This window comes from Crinia signifera, chromosome 6 (assembly GCF_055691185.1).
Source record: "Crinia signifera chromosome 6, ASM5569118v1, whole genome shotgun sequence".
Classification (NCBI taxonomy): Eukaryota; Metazoa; Chordata; class Amphibia; order Anura; family Myobatrachidae; genus Crinia; species Crinia signifera.
In genome coordinates, this window is record NC_139222.1 from 87,367,687 (window position 1) to 87,382,977 (window position 15,291).

The 15,291-nt window shown below is 41.2% G+C and overlaps 2 protein-coding genes across 2 annotated transcripts in view; both read right to left on the reverse strand.

Annotated features, from left to right (window-relative positions):
• CHAT (choline O-acetyltransferase) overlaps positions 1-4,242 on the reverse strand; it is an 89,568-nt gene extending 85,326 nt beyond the window's left edge. Inside the window, exons 1-2 of the mRNA XM_083146382.1 lie at positions 3,936-4,242; positions 27-129 (exon numbers count right to left, since the gene is read on the reverse strand). Of these exons, the coding sequence (XP_083002508.1) occupies positions 27-89 (63 nt within the window). The 5' untranslated portion in view covers positions 90-129; positions 3,936-4,242. The remainder of the gene's footprint in view (positions 1-26; positions 130-3,935) is intronic.
• A 1,781-nt stretch (positions 4,243-6,023) lies between these two features.
• On the reverse strand, positions 6,024-9,083 carry SLC18A3 (solute carrier family 18 member A3). The gene is made up of 2 exons (XM_083146383.1): positions 8,760-9,083; positions 6,024-8,342 (listed from the first exon to the last, which is right to left on the reverse strand). The coding sequence occupies exon 2, from the start codon at positions 8,195-8,197 to the stop codon at positions 6,620-6,622; it is 1,578 nt and encodes a 525-aa protein (XP_083002509.1). The 5' UTR covers positions 8,198-8,342; positions 8,760-9,083; the 3' UTR covers positions 6,024-6,619.
• Positions 9,084-15,291: the final 6,208 nt, after the last annotated feature.

The following is a 15,291-nucleotide window of genomic DNA, read 5'->3' on the forward strand; positions in this document are numbered from 1 at the left end:
TTCTGTGGGTGCTCGTCTATTCCTACCTCTGCATCTTCACAGCTTTTGCTTTGTGACTTCTCCAACGTGGATTTCTTTAACACAGGCATTATATGACTGTAGTGGTGTTGTTCTTTAAGATAGGTAAATCTGTTTGAGGAAGAACATATAGTACATTGCATTAAATGTACCGTAAGTGAAATATTCTTACATACTGTATACAATAACACCATCTTCATATTATACTGATCTTATTGTGGTTTCAATGACTCACCACTCATTGTGGTGACCTTACAACAAAAATCACTCAAGTGAGTAGTAAGTAGGCTTACGGACTCTAAAAACTGTGTAGAAATTATTTATTGTAGAAATTGTTGACATATTTTAAACAAGTGTGTATAAGTGGTAGTCTTCATACAATAAGTGGATTTACCATTTATTTAAATCTATCAAAATGGATCTCAATCCAATGATAATTTGATGTACTAACTCTTTCAATCCAGGTTATCTTTTAAATCCACACACATTATAGTAATTGTAAATCATTTAAAAAAAGAAGTGATACCAAAAGGAGTTGCTTTAAAGATCTTCAAGCTTTTTCCAATCATTTTAATGGTACATTCATTTCACTGGTGTTTTTAGCATGTGTGTTACAGTACATATGTGTTATACTGTATCTTGTGTACTGTAACTAGCCAATGGGATTCTTGGGGTGGGGGGACAGGCAGATACATTAGGGAGGCACTTAATTGCTCTATCCTGGTGGATACAGCTGTGATTCAAGGTGCTGATCCCCATGGAGCTTTACCTTCCTACAGACATCCAGCAATATAAAATAAAAGATATATAGGTAAAATTAGGTTTATGTTTTATTAGGTTCCCCTCTACCAATTTTTGTTTGATCTGCAGCCCCAGGGAAACATCCACTACTGGCTAATAGCATATTTTAGCAAGTCTCCGAAGTCCATAATCCATGTCCAACACTATAGCTGAGAATACAGCTGCTTGCACCTCGGGAATCAGGCCCAATATCCCTTTCCTAATGCTGGATACATGAAATCACCAATATTGGTGTTTATTAATACACATAATTCCACCATCTCCACCTGCGTGGTAAATGAAAAATGACATGGTTTCTATTTGGCCCCGAAAAATCCATCTAAATGCTTGTTTCTTGTGTTAGCACCAGAGCATAGTAGAATTCATGACCTTTTTAGTGTATGTGCTAATAAAATTGGTTTATTTGTTATGTATAGAGTGTACTTTACACTGCTATTTTTATGTTTATTTTTTATTTTCCAAGGTTTTCATTTAGTTCCTTTGTGTATAGTTCCTTTTTTTGTATTCCATTTGCACTGTTAAAACAGTCAACAAAATAAAAAAGAATACATCAAATAGAGATGATCTTGTCAGTTTTATACGGTGCCACGCTTTATGATGCAAATAAATTCCAGGTACTCACTACCCCAAAAAGTAATACAGTGGATCTAAGATGCAACTAGTGATTTACAGCAAGTACAATGTCTTCACATACAATCTACAGGAAAAACAAAGTTATGAATAGACAAAGGAATTAATGAACACTATATCTCCCTTCCCCATAAGAATTGATGGCATTTATTGTGATATTTATTACAGTAGGTGAAGAGCTTCCTGCAGACCAACATTATTCAGACTGTTGAACGGCTCCCCTAATAAATACAGGGTCATTGTTTGTGTCGTTTGTTGTTTTTTTTTACTAGATTTTCTAGACAAATGTTTTTGCATCACACTGAGTTTCAGTATATCATGCAAATAGAGGAACTCTGGATTGTTTACAAAACCTATCCGTGTGTGTTAGTGTGTGTATGTGTGTGTGAGAGAGAGAAATAATGAGCAGGAGGCAGCATGGTGGCATAGTGGTTAGCATTACTGCCTTTAAGCATTAAGGTCCTGAGGTCAGTTTCTGACCAGGGCTGTGTGGTGTACTTCAAATGCTTGTGTGGATGTCCTCTGGGTGCTCTGGTTTCCACCCACATTCCAGAACTAGTGGTTTAATTGGACTCTGACAAAACTGAGTGTAATATGTATATGTGCATGTGTATGTGTGTGTTTATGTATGATTGAATTTAGACTCTAAGCTCCAGTGTTGGATCAGGAACTGATACAGTATGAATTACACATTCTTATACAGCAATGCTCTCTCTCTCTCTCTCTCTCTCTCTCTCTCTCTCTCTCTCTCTCTCTCCCTCCCTCTCTCTCTCTCTCTCTCTCTCTCTCTCTCTCTCTCTCTCTCTCTCTCTCTATATATACAAAGGTAAGTCAAAAACCATACCATCAAACACCTTAGGATTTACCTGACATAAAGGGGGGAATTTAATAGGATGAGATATTCGGTAAGAAATCTCCAGGTTTTTTTAAAGCGACAATCATTTACTACACTTCAAAACGAAACTGGTTCTGCAGTGTAAATGATTGCCGCTTTAAAAAAAATGGGAGATTTCTTACCAAATCTCTCACTTTCTGAATCTCTCATCCTATTATACATTTAACCCAAAGTCTCATGGCAAAGTGTTCCTATCCTGGCCAGTCACACACTAGATATAAAAATAGGAATATTCAAATGCATGCCACTATGTATAATTTGTGTGTGCTTTATATAAAAATGAGTGCTGTACTTGTTTGAATGAGCCTTAATACAATCCATCAACATTTTATTATACAATTTTAAGTTATGTAATATTAAGCAATGACAGTAATTTAACTTCAAAATCATTAGACTAACTTTAATCTTGAGTTATCATGCGCCATAACATTTTTCAACAACATAATTCAATGGACTTAACAATACAGAGATTGTAAACTTAGATCTATGGTCTAGATATTGACCAGAACAAGTAATGTTTTTGGGGTATTCTCCATTACATACAGGAGGGAATTGGATGATGTTGCCCAACTGACTTGCTTGGTAACACAAACTTGTCATTAAAGGCCCCCTGGTGACTAAATGCTGGACCATGTGAGTTTATATTGGCTAATGTATTTTCTGGTGACATTCAGCAGAGTTTTAACCACTTTGTTCCTTAATGTTTCTAGACATCTGTTGTAAACACCTACTGTAAATACCTTTAGTCTGGGTAGTGTATAAGATTATGGTAACTACTACCCTCTCCCTAGATCCTGCAGACTGCTAATCCTTAGCTGGTGCTCAATGTTATAAATATACATAGCAACATCTCTATGTCAAGTAGTTTGGTTAAAATGCACATAGGATTTGAATGAGGAGTTAAATATCTGCTTCAAGTATCATTCCCCGTAATTAGCTATCTCCTGTCTTTTGCTTTACATTTCTAATTTCATATATAATATAATATAATGAAGAGATTAAACATTAACACAATAAAACTTATTAGGATATACTGAACATTACTATGTGATTCTTAATACAGCAAAGCAGTGCATATTACTAAATAGCAACGATTGCCAGATAGGGTTGCTGATGATAACATTGTTTTTCATTAATAATTAAATGACCACAGAAAGCATCAATTGGATATGTATCGTGTTCAAACCAAGAGGTCTTAGCAGCAAATTGAACTTAAAAAGATAACTGTAGCTCGATGCAGACGGCTGCTGAGAAGCTATTTGGCTTCTACTACGAAACTTTCTCTGTCTTCATTCTGCTGTGAACATCTGTTTTAGCTGCTATTACCAGCACATCCTCTTTCGCACACTAGTAATTTGATTGAACTAAAATGACCCGGATCCTGAGCACTCAAGAAAAGCATGGCATTAATATTAATCTGTCCAGCGCCTATGGAAAGCTGGGTGTACACTATTGGAATGCAGCAGTCACTTCTGGAACCCAGCAGTGCCAATACCAGCACACTCTCGTTTCATTTCAAATAATAGACTGTTAAAACTTTAAAAGCCTCCTTGTAGAATAAATGGTAGAGTGGAATAATGCGAGTGCTTACCTGCTGCACACAATTGATCGGTCTCAGAAAGTCTTCTCAGGAGCAGCAAGTAGCTCACAGCATTGACAAGTGGTGGTAAGTGAATATTGCCAGCGCCGCTGTCCATGGTGCTGATCCTATCCCCATGGCTGGGAGACGGTGCCACTGTCCTGCATTCTATAGGATCTGGGACATGCCACTAGTGTTACACTAGATCTGCCCCTAGCCACCTCTTCCTGCCCACCTTTCAGTGCTCTGGCTGGATGACTCCTCCCTGGATTTTCCTATTCGTGCAGATAGAAATTACTCGCGACAAACCTGCTTGGAGATCTTGCCTCGCACAGAGGGCAACTCCATCTGCACATTGCTGTAGTCATCATGTCATTTGAATTGTTCTGTAGAGTGAATTGAAATGCCACACTGCCCTGTACGTGCGATCCTAGTACATAGATTTGTGCGATGATCATTCTTTAGATAATCACTAATTGGTTTATTTACAGAATAATGACATTTTGCTGCTACAATCCTAATTGTATATAATGGTTTTCATTGTACAGACTTTACTTACGATCTATAAAGTATTCTAATGGTTTGATCTATATCACAACTGTATTTGTACCTATTCCCAATACACAATATCTAAGGTTTTTGGAAGTTTTGTTTGAGTGTATTGTATTTAATTACTTGGGGTTTTTTTTTTTTTTTTCATTCGTTCTCGCTCATCCTGTCATTCTTTTTACTCTCTGGCTCTCTCTCTCTCCCTATTATTTCCTCTCTCATTCTCTTTACCTTTAATTACTTATTTATTTCCTCTCTATTTGTACAGGTATTTCTCATTGTGTGTTCTCATTTTCTAAACTTTTGTCTCTCATTCGTTTCTCCTTTATTTCTCCTTCATTCTTTCTCATTCTACCATTCTTTCTTTGATTTAATTTTTTTTTATTCTCTTTCTACTGCTCTGTCGTTCTTGCACTTTGTCACGTTTGCTTTCTCTTGTTTGCATGGAATTCCAGTATGATTTATGCCAGAGTTTCCCAAACGTGGTACTCGAGGCACCCTAATAGTCCAGGTTCTAAGTATAACCATGCTTGGCCACAGGTGTGTTAATTAGTGCTTCAGTGAATTGGATTTAGCCATCTGTGCTGAGCTATGGATATACTTGACTCCTGGACCATTAGAGTGCCTTGAGACTGGGTTTGGGAACCTCTTATCTATGCTCATATTAAAATCACTAATATTCTTATAAATTAAAGAGTAGTGATCAGTTTGTGTTGTAGAATATATTTATTGTACAACCCTCCCCACTCAAAGGTTGCAATCTCTATATACAGTATATTGGTGTCTAAAGCGGGGAGATCCCCACATGCGAAATAATTTGCATGGCATTGCAACTGATGTTATAGGAATATTAAATGCATGTGAGTGTGACAATGGGGTTTTACTGATGTGACACAGAAACGTTTATCAGAATGTTGTCACTGTAGTGTAATGTGACACATGTATAAACGGATTACATAGCTGGGCACTGAAACCTAAAGCCATTAAGGATATGTGATTTCCCAATCACATACATGCCTGTATTTGGACAGCGGCTCTTAGTATTAGAACTGCGCTGTAATCTATTGAACGATGAGAGGCGTGTAAGGTTGATTAATGGGTTTCTTTTGCACTTTTTGAAAGCCATCATCTTTTTTACAAGCTTGATGGACACACTGTATTATACATTTATTGATATCTTTTAGTTCTAAAATAATCAGAACTTGGAAGACTGGGTCTATCAGACAGAAGCTTAATAATGTACAGTATTAGACTTATGATCTGAAAGACCAATACATCTTATAATAAACATAGACATTGAGAAATGAATGCATAAGTGCGTTAGTCTTCACTTTAGTAACTGAAGTAGTGCTTGCTACAGTGTATATATATATATATATATATATATATATATATATATATATATATACACTCCTAAAAGTAAAAGTGCACCTCTCAGTGTCATTATAGTATTGCTGCTGCTAATTCAATATATTTGGTATAATTTGCCACCTATCCATGTAAAGAAATAAAGGTGTTTTAATAAATCCAGTCGGTTAGAGCTACTTTAGATGTTAATCATTTATTTGTGATGTTTATGTACACAGAACATGATACGATTTGACACGATGTAATTGTCTTCAAACCCAATGAGACGGTTTAACTAACGTGTAGTAATTGTACAAACTTAAAATGATACGTCTGTAGCTACAATGAGGGAAGTTCAGGAGTACAAGAGACATTTACTTTGTTTAGAATCAAATCACAAAATATAGATATGTACAATATTTATCAATTTTATTTCCCTGAATATGCAACATTAGTCATTTCATATAGTTTGTCTTTTATACAGATATACAATATATCACACAGTATGGGCTTTACAAATAATAATAAAAAAAAAACTGTTTCACAATACTGCACCTAGTTTTCTTTTGAAGGGCTGTGAGTTATTATTAACTAGCATGACCTTGGTGGACTGATGGGTTCAAAGGTTGTTGTTTTTTTGGTCAGGAAACGAATATCTTAAAAATAGATTTAACAGAAGCATTGTGACATCATATGATTGTGAAAGGTACAATTATGAATTGCAAATTGGTGCATAAACACATGGCTGATTAATTACTTCCCATCGCTCTAGACAATACCTGAACTACTGTACTTATAGTCTAGCTGTACTCATAGTCAGATGACTCTTCATCAGACATGTATTTACCTGCCCTGGCTCCATGGTAATTGTCCATACTATTCTCTTGAACCTCTCCGTCTTTAATAATGCCCTTGCGAGACTTAGCCCTGCGCTCCTCCATTTTAATGGTATCATACAAACCCTTGGGTTCCTCATCCAGTAGGATGTTCCTTTCTGAATGAGAAGGCTTCATCTGACACACGTTTCTGAGGAGCAGAAGAGCAGGAGCGTACAGTACATTGGCAAGTCCCATGCCCAGATTTAATTGGGTGAAACCTGTAGTATGTACAATTTGGCTAGCTACTATAGGCCCCATGGCATAAGCCACCGAATAGGATATGTCTGCGATGGCATAGACACTTCCATACACTGAGACGTGGCGAAGATCTACAAGTAAGGCGAGAGTGGGCAAGAGAGCAGTGTCTACCAAGGCAATGCCAAAGCATAAACCACACAAAGGGACAATGAGCTGCTCGAAACTTTTACAGGCTGGCACTGTGCATGAGCTGGCACCTATTATAACCATTCCTATGGCACCATAGAACCATTGGTACTGAGGGTAATTAGCAGCAAGCTTTACAGTGATATAAACCCCTAATATATGGGGGAAAAAGGCTGGCAGCCAAGTGAGACCCATTTGCCACTCAGAGGCACCCATAGTTGTTTTCATCCAGTTTGCTATAGTGGGTTCCAAAAACGCCAGAGGGATATTGCAGGTGGTCAGTGCCCCTGCCACCACTGCAATGTATGGATCAATCATCAGTCTGTGAATGGGTGTGCCCACAGGCATGTTCTCTCTAGTCCTATTGGCAAAGGGTTTGATGATTACTAGTAAGAGAATACCATCAATGAGGGAGATGCAAGCTAGGATTAAGAAGGGGACTCTTTTACCCACGAACTGGTACAAGATGCCTCCAAACGGGGGTGCCACCAAACTCCCGAAGGAGATAAACGCTAAGGCTATGCCCAGGGCTTTGCTCCTCTCTGCCTCCTCCGTGTACTTATCTGCGATCATAGCGATCCCAGACGTGTCTGCAAAGGCAGAGCCCAGACCTTGTAAGCTTCTCGCCACAAACAGGGTGGCATAATTCTCGGCAAATGCAAAAATAACAGTAGAAAAAAACATGACAATGAGTCCAATGAAAAGAGGGATGTCATAGCCAACCCTGTCTATGAAGGTGCCACTCAGTGGATTGACAAGCAGCTGTAGGATGGCTTTGGAGGCAAACAGGACTCCTATTTTGATGTCTTCGTTCTCTGTGGGATAGGGGGGTCTGATGATCGATTTATTGGAATGGAATGCGCTAGAATTTAGGTCTCTGAAATGTTTTTCGCTATCCAGTCTCATACTTTCAATGTAGTCTGGGATGATGGGTACTATCACCATGTAAAGCATATTATCAAGAAAAAGGGCCACACACACAATGAACAGGATGAGTCTCCTATGGTGGTGCGCTTCCTTCATGGCTGAGCCAAGCTGTTTAGTTCTTTCCCCCATGGCATCTGAGAGTTTCTCCACCGCAGACTTGGCTGCCCCTGGTGTGTTCTCTGAAGCCATCGTGTCTTCCTGCTGTTTCCCTGCTGGTCACAGCAAGCTCACAATCCCAGCGGACCCTTTCCACTCTGATAGACAAGTCTCAGGAGGGCAGCTTGGAGCATAGAGGGACCATTCAGTAGATGAGAGGCACCATTCAACCGGGGCCCTGAAAAAAAAAACCAATACATTGTAATACACACTGACAGTGGCAATAACATCTGTGTAATGATAAATCATCTTTACTGAATGTTCCATATATAGGCTACACAGCAGTATATTAGTAGAATAATCTTGGACATTAAAATATCAGAAACTAATCAGAACAAGAAAGTGTCACGAAATGCATATACTGTACATTGCCATTTCTGAATACAAGTTCTCTATGGTGGTACAGTAATTGCTGATTATCCCATCTGATGATCAGGAACAAGCAATTAGCAGTATTTCTATTATAGTCCTCTCACAAATAATAGTTCAGAAAAGAAAGCTTCCTCCCAGCACTCCCAGCTAGCGGAGCCATCCCTCATCCCATCCCTGTACAGGAGCCAGAGCAGCACTGTGTATATAGGAAGAAATCACTTACTTCTCTGTTTCCTTGTACAGTAAATCAGCTCCAGCGCACAAGCATCATCCTCGCAGCAGAGTGTGAGCGCTCAGCAGCTGAGATGATGACCACAGCCTTATCCAGAGAGGAGAGCAGGAAAATAGCTTAATTAGTGCTGGCAAGCTCGGTGCTTCTTGATTTGAGATTCATATCTCGCTGTGATTGAACCATTGGAGAGGTCTCCACTTCACCCAAGCATCCATCCTTCCCTTTGTGATGCCATTGGCACAAATTGAGTTGCATGCTTCTTGATTCCTTTACTTTCTTTACACCGAGGGCTGTGACGCGCAGTTGGCTCTGGCCCCCAAGTGGCTACTTCGAGAGCGGCGTCTCCTTATGCTAATTTAACACATGGAAGAACCTTAACCAATTACCAAGGGCTGACCACTCCCCATTCACTTGCTTCTTAGGCATCATAATTAGGAGAGGTGCTCCCCTCTCTGCGTACACACGGGTGTACCGTATACAGTATATACTATGTGTGTATTAGCATCTCTCTCTCGCCTACAGTATGTACACGTACTGTATTTATACATATATAAAATATATTCATATGTACTGTATACACACTATTCTATCTATCTATCTATCTATCTATCTATCTATCTATCTATCTATCTATCTATCTATCTCTCTATCATCTATCTATCTATCTATCTATCTATCTATCTATCTATCTATCTATCTATCTATCTATCTATCTATCTATCTATCTTTGTATATACATATCTATCTGCATATCTATCTATCTATCTATCTATCTATCTATCTATCTATCTATCATCTATCTATCTATCTATCTATCTTTGTATATACATATCTATCTGCATATCTATCTATCTATCTATCTATCTATCTATCTATCTATCTATCTATCTATCTATCTATCTATCTATCTATCTATCTATCTATCTTTGTATATACATATCTATCTGCATATCTATCTATCTATCTATCTATCTATCTATCTATCTATCTATCTATCTATCTATCTATCTATCTATCATTGTATATGCATACTGTATCAATCTACATATCTAACTTTCTACTCTATCTATCTATCTATCTATCTATCTATCTATCTATCTATCTATCTATCTATCTATCTATCTTTGTATATACATATCTATCTATCTATCTATCTATCTATCTATCTATCTATCTATCTATCTATCTATCTATCTATCTATCTATCTATCATTGTATATGCATACTGTATCAATCTACATATCTAACTCTCTACTATATCTATCTATCTATCTATCTATCTATCTATCTATCTATCTATCTATCTATCTATCTATCTATCTATCTATCTATCTAATGTGGCTGTGTGCTGGGCTGCAGTGTGTCCAGGAGGTGCTTAAAGTGCTATGTTTTCCGTACTTTGGCCCTAATTCTGATTGAGTCGGATGGCTGCGTGTTTGGTCGGATGGCCAATGTTTTGTGTTTGCGCATGTTCAGAGGCGTTTCTGCGCATGTGCAAATGCCATGCACATCCGAATACGGCGTGAATTCCGTACAGAAAACGATCGGTCGGAACAATCCGAACTGGGGGCGGAGAGGGGCGTGAAGGGCTGTTTGGGCTCATTACCATATGAGTGTGCCCTGCGTTTCATGGGCGTTCCCATGAAAAGGTGGGCGTATGTATGGTAATCCGGCCGGGACACACGTGTGGGGGGCGGACAGCTGACATAGCCGGATGCCAGCTGCCCGCCCATATCCCTGCTTTCGTACGGAGAAATGTCAGAGTGGTCTGGAGCACTTGGAGCTGTCTGACCGCTTGGTCCATCATTCGATGGTCGGTGACCATCGGAGGATGGGGGAGGTTCCCACAGATGGGGGAGTTGTTCACATGAAACATCCACTCACGGTCTGTTCACTCAGCGTCCTACCGCAATCAGACAGTGTGAGCGATCCGTACAGTAGGCGGGGCTAAGAACACTCGGTTGGCCATCTGAAAATACGCATCCGTCAGAGTCAACTATAATAAGGGCTTTTATTCTGAAGGTGCATGGCAACACCTCCTTTGCTTAGGCCACACCCCCTGAAAAGTATGTGGGCGCAGCTAAGATTTTTATTGAATAGAGTGTGTTTACCTGACGCTGTATTCTGCCCTGCACACAACTATCTAGCTCCATCGATCCATCCTTGCACCAAATGTATAATAAAGGCAAAATCTATTGCACAGGATAATATCAGTAATTTTGTTCTATTTTGTTGTGATATTTGTAATTATTTTCTGGCTAGCTTGGCAATAGATGGTTGGAGATTAGTCTGGAAAGGGCATATTCCGCATTCTGCAACATAAGTTCATGCATCTGAGCAATGTTAAATCAAACAGGTAAAACCATAAATGAAATTGTCATTCAAGTCACTCACTATTTGTTCAGATATTGGTCACATCCAATCCAATCCAAAAAGCCACTGCAGTATTTCTGCAGCATGTATTTACGTCCTTGGAATTCTTTTTGAAGGAGTTGCAGGCCACAATGTCATGTGTACCTATCAACTGTTGGTGAAGAGCAATCTCTGAGTCGTTGTCTATTGTTTAAAGCAGTGTTTCCCAAACACGGTTCTCAACGCACCCCAGCAGTCCAGGTTTTAACTATATCCATGCTATGGCACTGGTGACTTAATTAGTACCACAGACAGTTTAATTATACCATCTGTGCACAAGCAGGGATATCTCTGACCCTGGACTAATAGGGCGCCTTGCAGGGCTGTCTTAATGGCATTGTGGGCCCTAGATAAAGCAATGAACTGGGGCCCCTATATAAATTTTTAAAAAACATACCTTCCTGTGGTGTCTTTCCACCTAGAAGGCCCCTAGAATTGTAGGGCCCTAGGGCATCTGCCTAGTAAGCCCATGCTTTAAGATGGTCCTGGTGCCTTGAGGACCGCATTTAGGATACTCAAGAGTTTTCTGTATGTACAGATGGAGTGCCTCTCAGCCAGTGCTGGGAATGGCAGAGAGGCGCTCCATCTGACGGGGGTCGTGCAAGTGTCTCACGCGCACGCACGTCCCCTGCCTGTCTCGGCTTCAGGGAGATGGGCAGGAATTGGGTGGGGGAGCATCGGGGGAGCTGCAGAGGGCGGCAGAGGGCTCCGTCAGAACGGGGCACGTGTGCATCCTGTGTCGCGTGTGTCCCCTTCTGGTGGAGGGCGGCGGCTGGCATCTGTATTTATTTATTTGCAGCTTCTTATATAGCGCAGCATATTCCGTTGCGCTTTACAATTGGAATCAACAGTGATATGTCAAACTGGGTGGTTACAGACAGACATAGACGTTGAAGGGCCCTCTATTTCGGATTCAAATTATTTGGGGGGTAAAAACAGATGAAGTATAGAATAAAGGCCCTTATTCTGATCGGTGCGGATATATCCGCGTGCGTTCGGCCCGCCGATGTTTTGTGTCTGCGCATGTGCAGAGGCGTCTCTGCGCATGTGCGAGCGGGGCGTACGGCCAAATCCCGCATGATATGTGAACACTACGAACAGGGGGTGGAGAGGGGCGTGAAGGGCTATTTGGGCTCATTACCATATGCATACGCCCCGCGTTTCATGGGCGTTCCCATGCAAACGCTGGGCGTACGTATGGTAATGCGGCCGTGACGCACGTGTAGGGGGCGGACATATGACATTGCCGGATGTCAGCTGCCCGCCCAGATCCCTGCTTTTGCACGGAAAAATGTCCGTGTGGTCTGAGGTTGCGGGAGCTGGTGGAGCACTCGGTCCTGCATTCGATGGTCTGCAACCATCGAATGATGGGGGAGGTTCCCTTAGATGGAGGAGGCGTATTCCGTGAAAAATACACGTGCGGTCCGTTCGGACAGCTTCTTACCGCATACGGACGGAGTTGGCGATCCGTATGGAAGGCGGGGTTTCGCACGCCCGGTCCTGGCCGCATAATCGGCTCCGGCCGCACCGATCAGAATAAGGGCCAAAATGCAGTATATGAATTCCCTATTTAATAGTTGTATTATTGAGACATTAAGCACAATCGTTACACAAAAACAAAGATTAATTGCAACATATACTGTATTTAGAAGCAGAATCTGATTGGCTCCTGAGCAGGGAGGCTCTGTATGTATTGTTGTGGTTGGGATTTTTTTTTATTGTAGATGCACCTAGCAACCCCGTTTGCTTCTGTCAATACACCTCATATTGTCAGTGAAACTGTTAAATGATTCATATGAAATATTTGTTTCTGCTGTCAATAACTGTTTAACAGTATTGATGTCAATCACCATGACATCTTTTCATATCAGGTCACACCTCCCTTTCGCCCTCATGCTGGGAAATTCAAATTTGCTTTCCTTTACCCATCTCAGTGGCTGAAGTGAATGCACTCTTTTCCACCTACTGTACTTAACTTTGCTGTTTCTAACTTCCACAAAGCATACTACAGTGCATCCGGAAAGTATTCACAGTGCTTCAGTTTTTCCACATTTTGGGGGTTATTCTAGTCCATTCTTTCTGACAAAATCCTTCTTAGATGGACAAAACCATGTGCACTGCGGGTGGGGCAGATGTAACTTGTGCAGAGAGAATTAGATTTGGGTAGGGTTTTTCTTCAAAGTGAGATCTATATTGAAGTGTAAAATCATGCAGCCAGTATTTTCCCTGCACAGAAACAAAATAACTCACCTAAATCTAATTCTCTCTGCATATGTTACATCTGCCCCCCTGCAGTGCACATGGTTTTGTCCATCTAAGAAGGATTTTGTCAGAAAGAATGAACTAGAATAAACCCCTTTGTTATGTTACAGCCTTATTCTAAAATTTAATAATTTCCCTAAAAAAAACAAACACATGTACATAATCCTTGCAGTATTGTACAAACAGCCCTTACAAGAGCCAGATCCCAAGATAGGGAAGAGACTCATATGCTGCTTTCAGACCGCATAACTGGCTTTGACCCTGTATTTGGAAACGTTTCCAAAAACGGGTCTGCCAGATAAAACCCCTTTCAGACCGCAGCACTTAAACGGTATATTACCGTTTAAGTGCCGATTTTTTGACACTGGCAGACCCGTTTTTGGAAGCTTTCCAAATACAGGGTTAAAGCCAGTGCAGCCTTCAGCACTCCCCTCCGTGCAGCTCCCCCCCCCCCCCTCGCGTGTCGACCGAGCGCATGTCGACGCCCCCCGCGCGTGTCGACGCCCCCCGCGCGTGTCGACGCCCCCCGCGCGTGTCGACGCCCCCCCACCCCCCCCCCCGCATGTCGGCGCCCCCCCCCCGTGTCGACTTACCCCGTGCCGGTACCTCCGTTGTGGACTGCAGCTCAGTATGCTCGGAAAGCACTTATGAAAAAAGTGTCTTCCAGAAAATGGCTGCCCCATAGGAAACCCAGTTTAAAAAAACTGTCTTCCGTATGGGGGCAGCCATTTTCTGAAAGACACTTTTTTCATAAGTGCTTTCCGAGCATACTGAGCTGCAGTGCCGGGAACCACAACGGAGATACCGGCACGGGGTAAGTCGACACGGGGGGGCCGTCGACACGCGCGGGGGGGGTCGACACGCGGGGGGGCGCCGACACGCGCGGGGGGCGTCGACACGCGCGCGGGGGGTGTCGACACGCGCGGGGGGGGGGGCTCCAGTGCTGTGAATACTTAATGAGCGCTCATTAAGTATTCACTGTGCTGAATTTAGGACCCAGCTCATTGGCTGGGTCCTAAATACCGTTTCTGAGCCGATTTTTTGGCTAAAATACCGGTTCAGAAACGGGTAGGACCCTGCATTTTAACCGGTTAGAAAAAACTGCATTTTCTAACCGGTTAAGTGGGACTGGACCTTTCAGACCGCACACATTACCGTTTTAAAACGGTAAAAAAACGGCAATTTACCGTTTTAAAAGTGCGGTCTGAAAGGGGCATTAGGTACAAGGATAAAACATTTAAAGAGGTTAATGATAAGCTAAATTGTCTGTTTATCACTAAATATAACGACAAACAGAGGGAAATTAAGAATATTATGGAGAGAAATTGGCATGTTCTTAAATTGGACCCTGTCGTAAAAGATCATATCGAAGACAGACCCAAAATTGTCTATAAAAGATCGACCACTGTTAAGTCGATGGTGGCTAAAAGTCAATTGCAGCTACCCGCTAGCAATGGTGTCCCCAAAAATATGCTAGACATCAAAGGCTGCTTCCCTTGTGGAAGATGCAAGGTCTGTTCACATATTGAAATGGGTAACAAGATTAAAGATAACATGCTAATTAAACAGTTTATTAACTGTAACTCTGTTTTTGTTGTATACATGCTTACATGTGGATGTGGTAAAGTATATGTGGGTAAAACAAAACGTAACCTAAAAATCCGGATGCTTGAGCATATACGGAACATAAAGAATGGGGTGCTAAATCATAGTGTTCCAAGACATTTTAAAAATTTTCACAATAGCGATCCCAGCAGTTTGAAGTGTAAAGGTATAGAAATTGTATATGCCAACAGGAGAGGTGGGGATAGGGATCAGGATCTGATAAAGAGAGAGTCATTCTGGATCC

What these genes read in the sequence shown, in the direction of transcription:
- SLC18A3 (XM_083146383.1), bottom strand. Translation starts at nt 8,197, where the DNA reads ATGGCTTCAGAGAACACACCAGGGGCAGCCAAGTCTGCGGTGGAGAAA.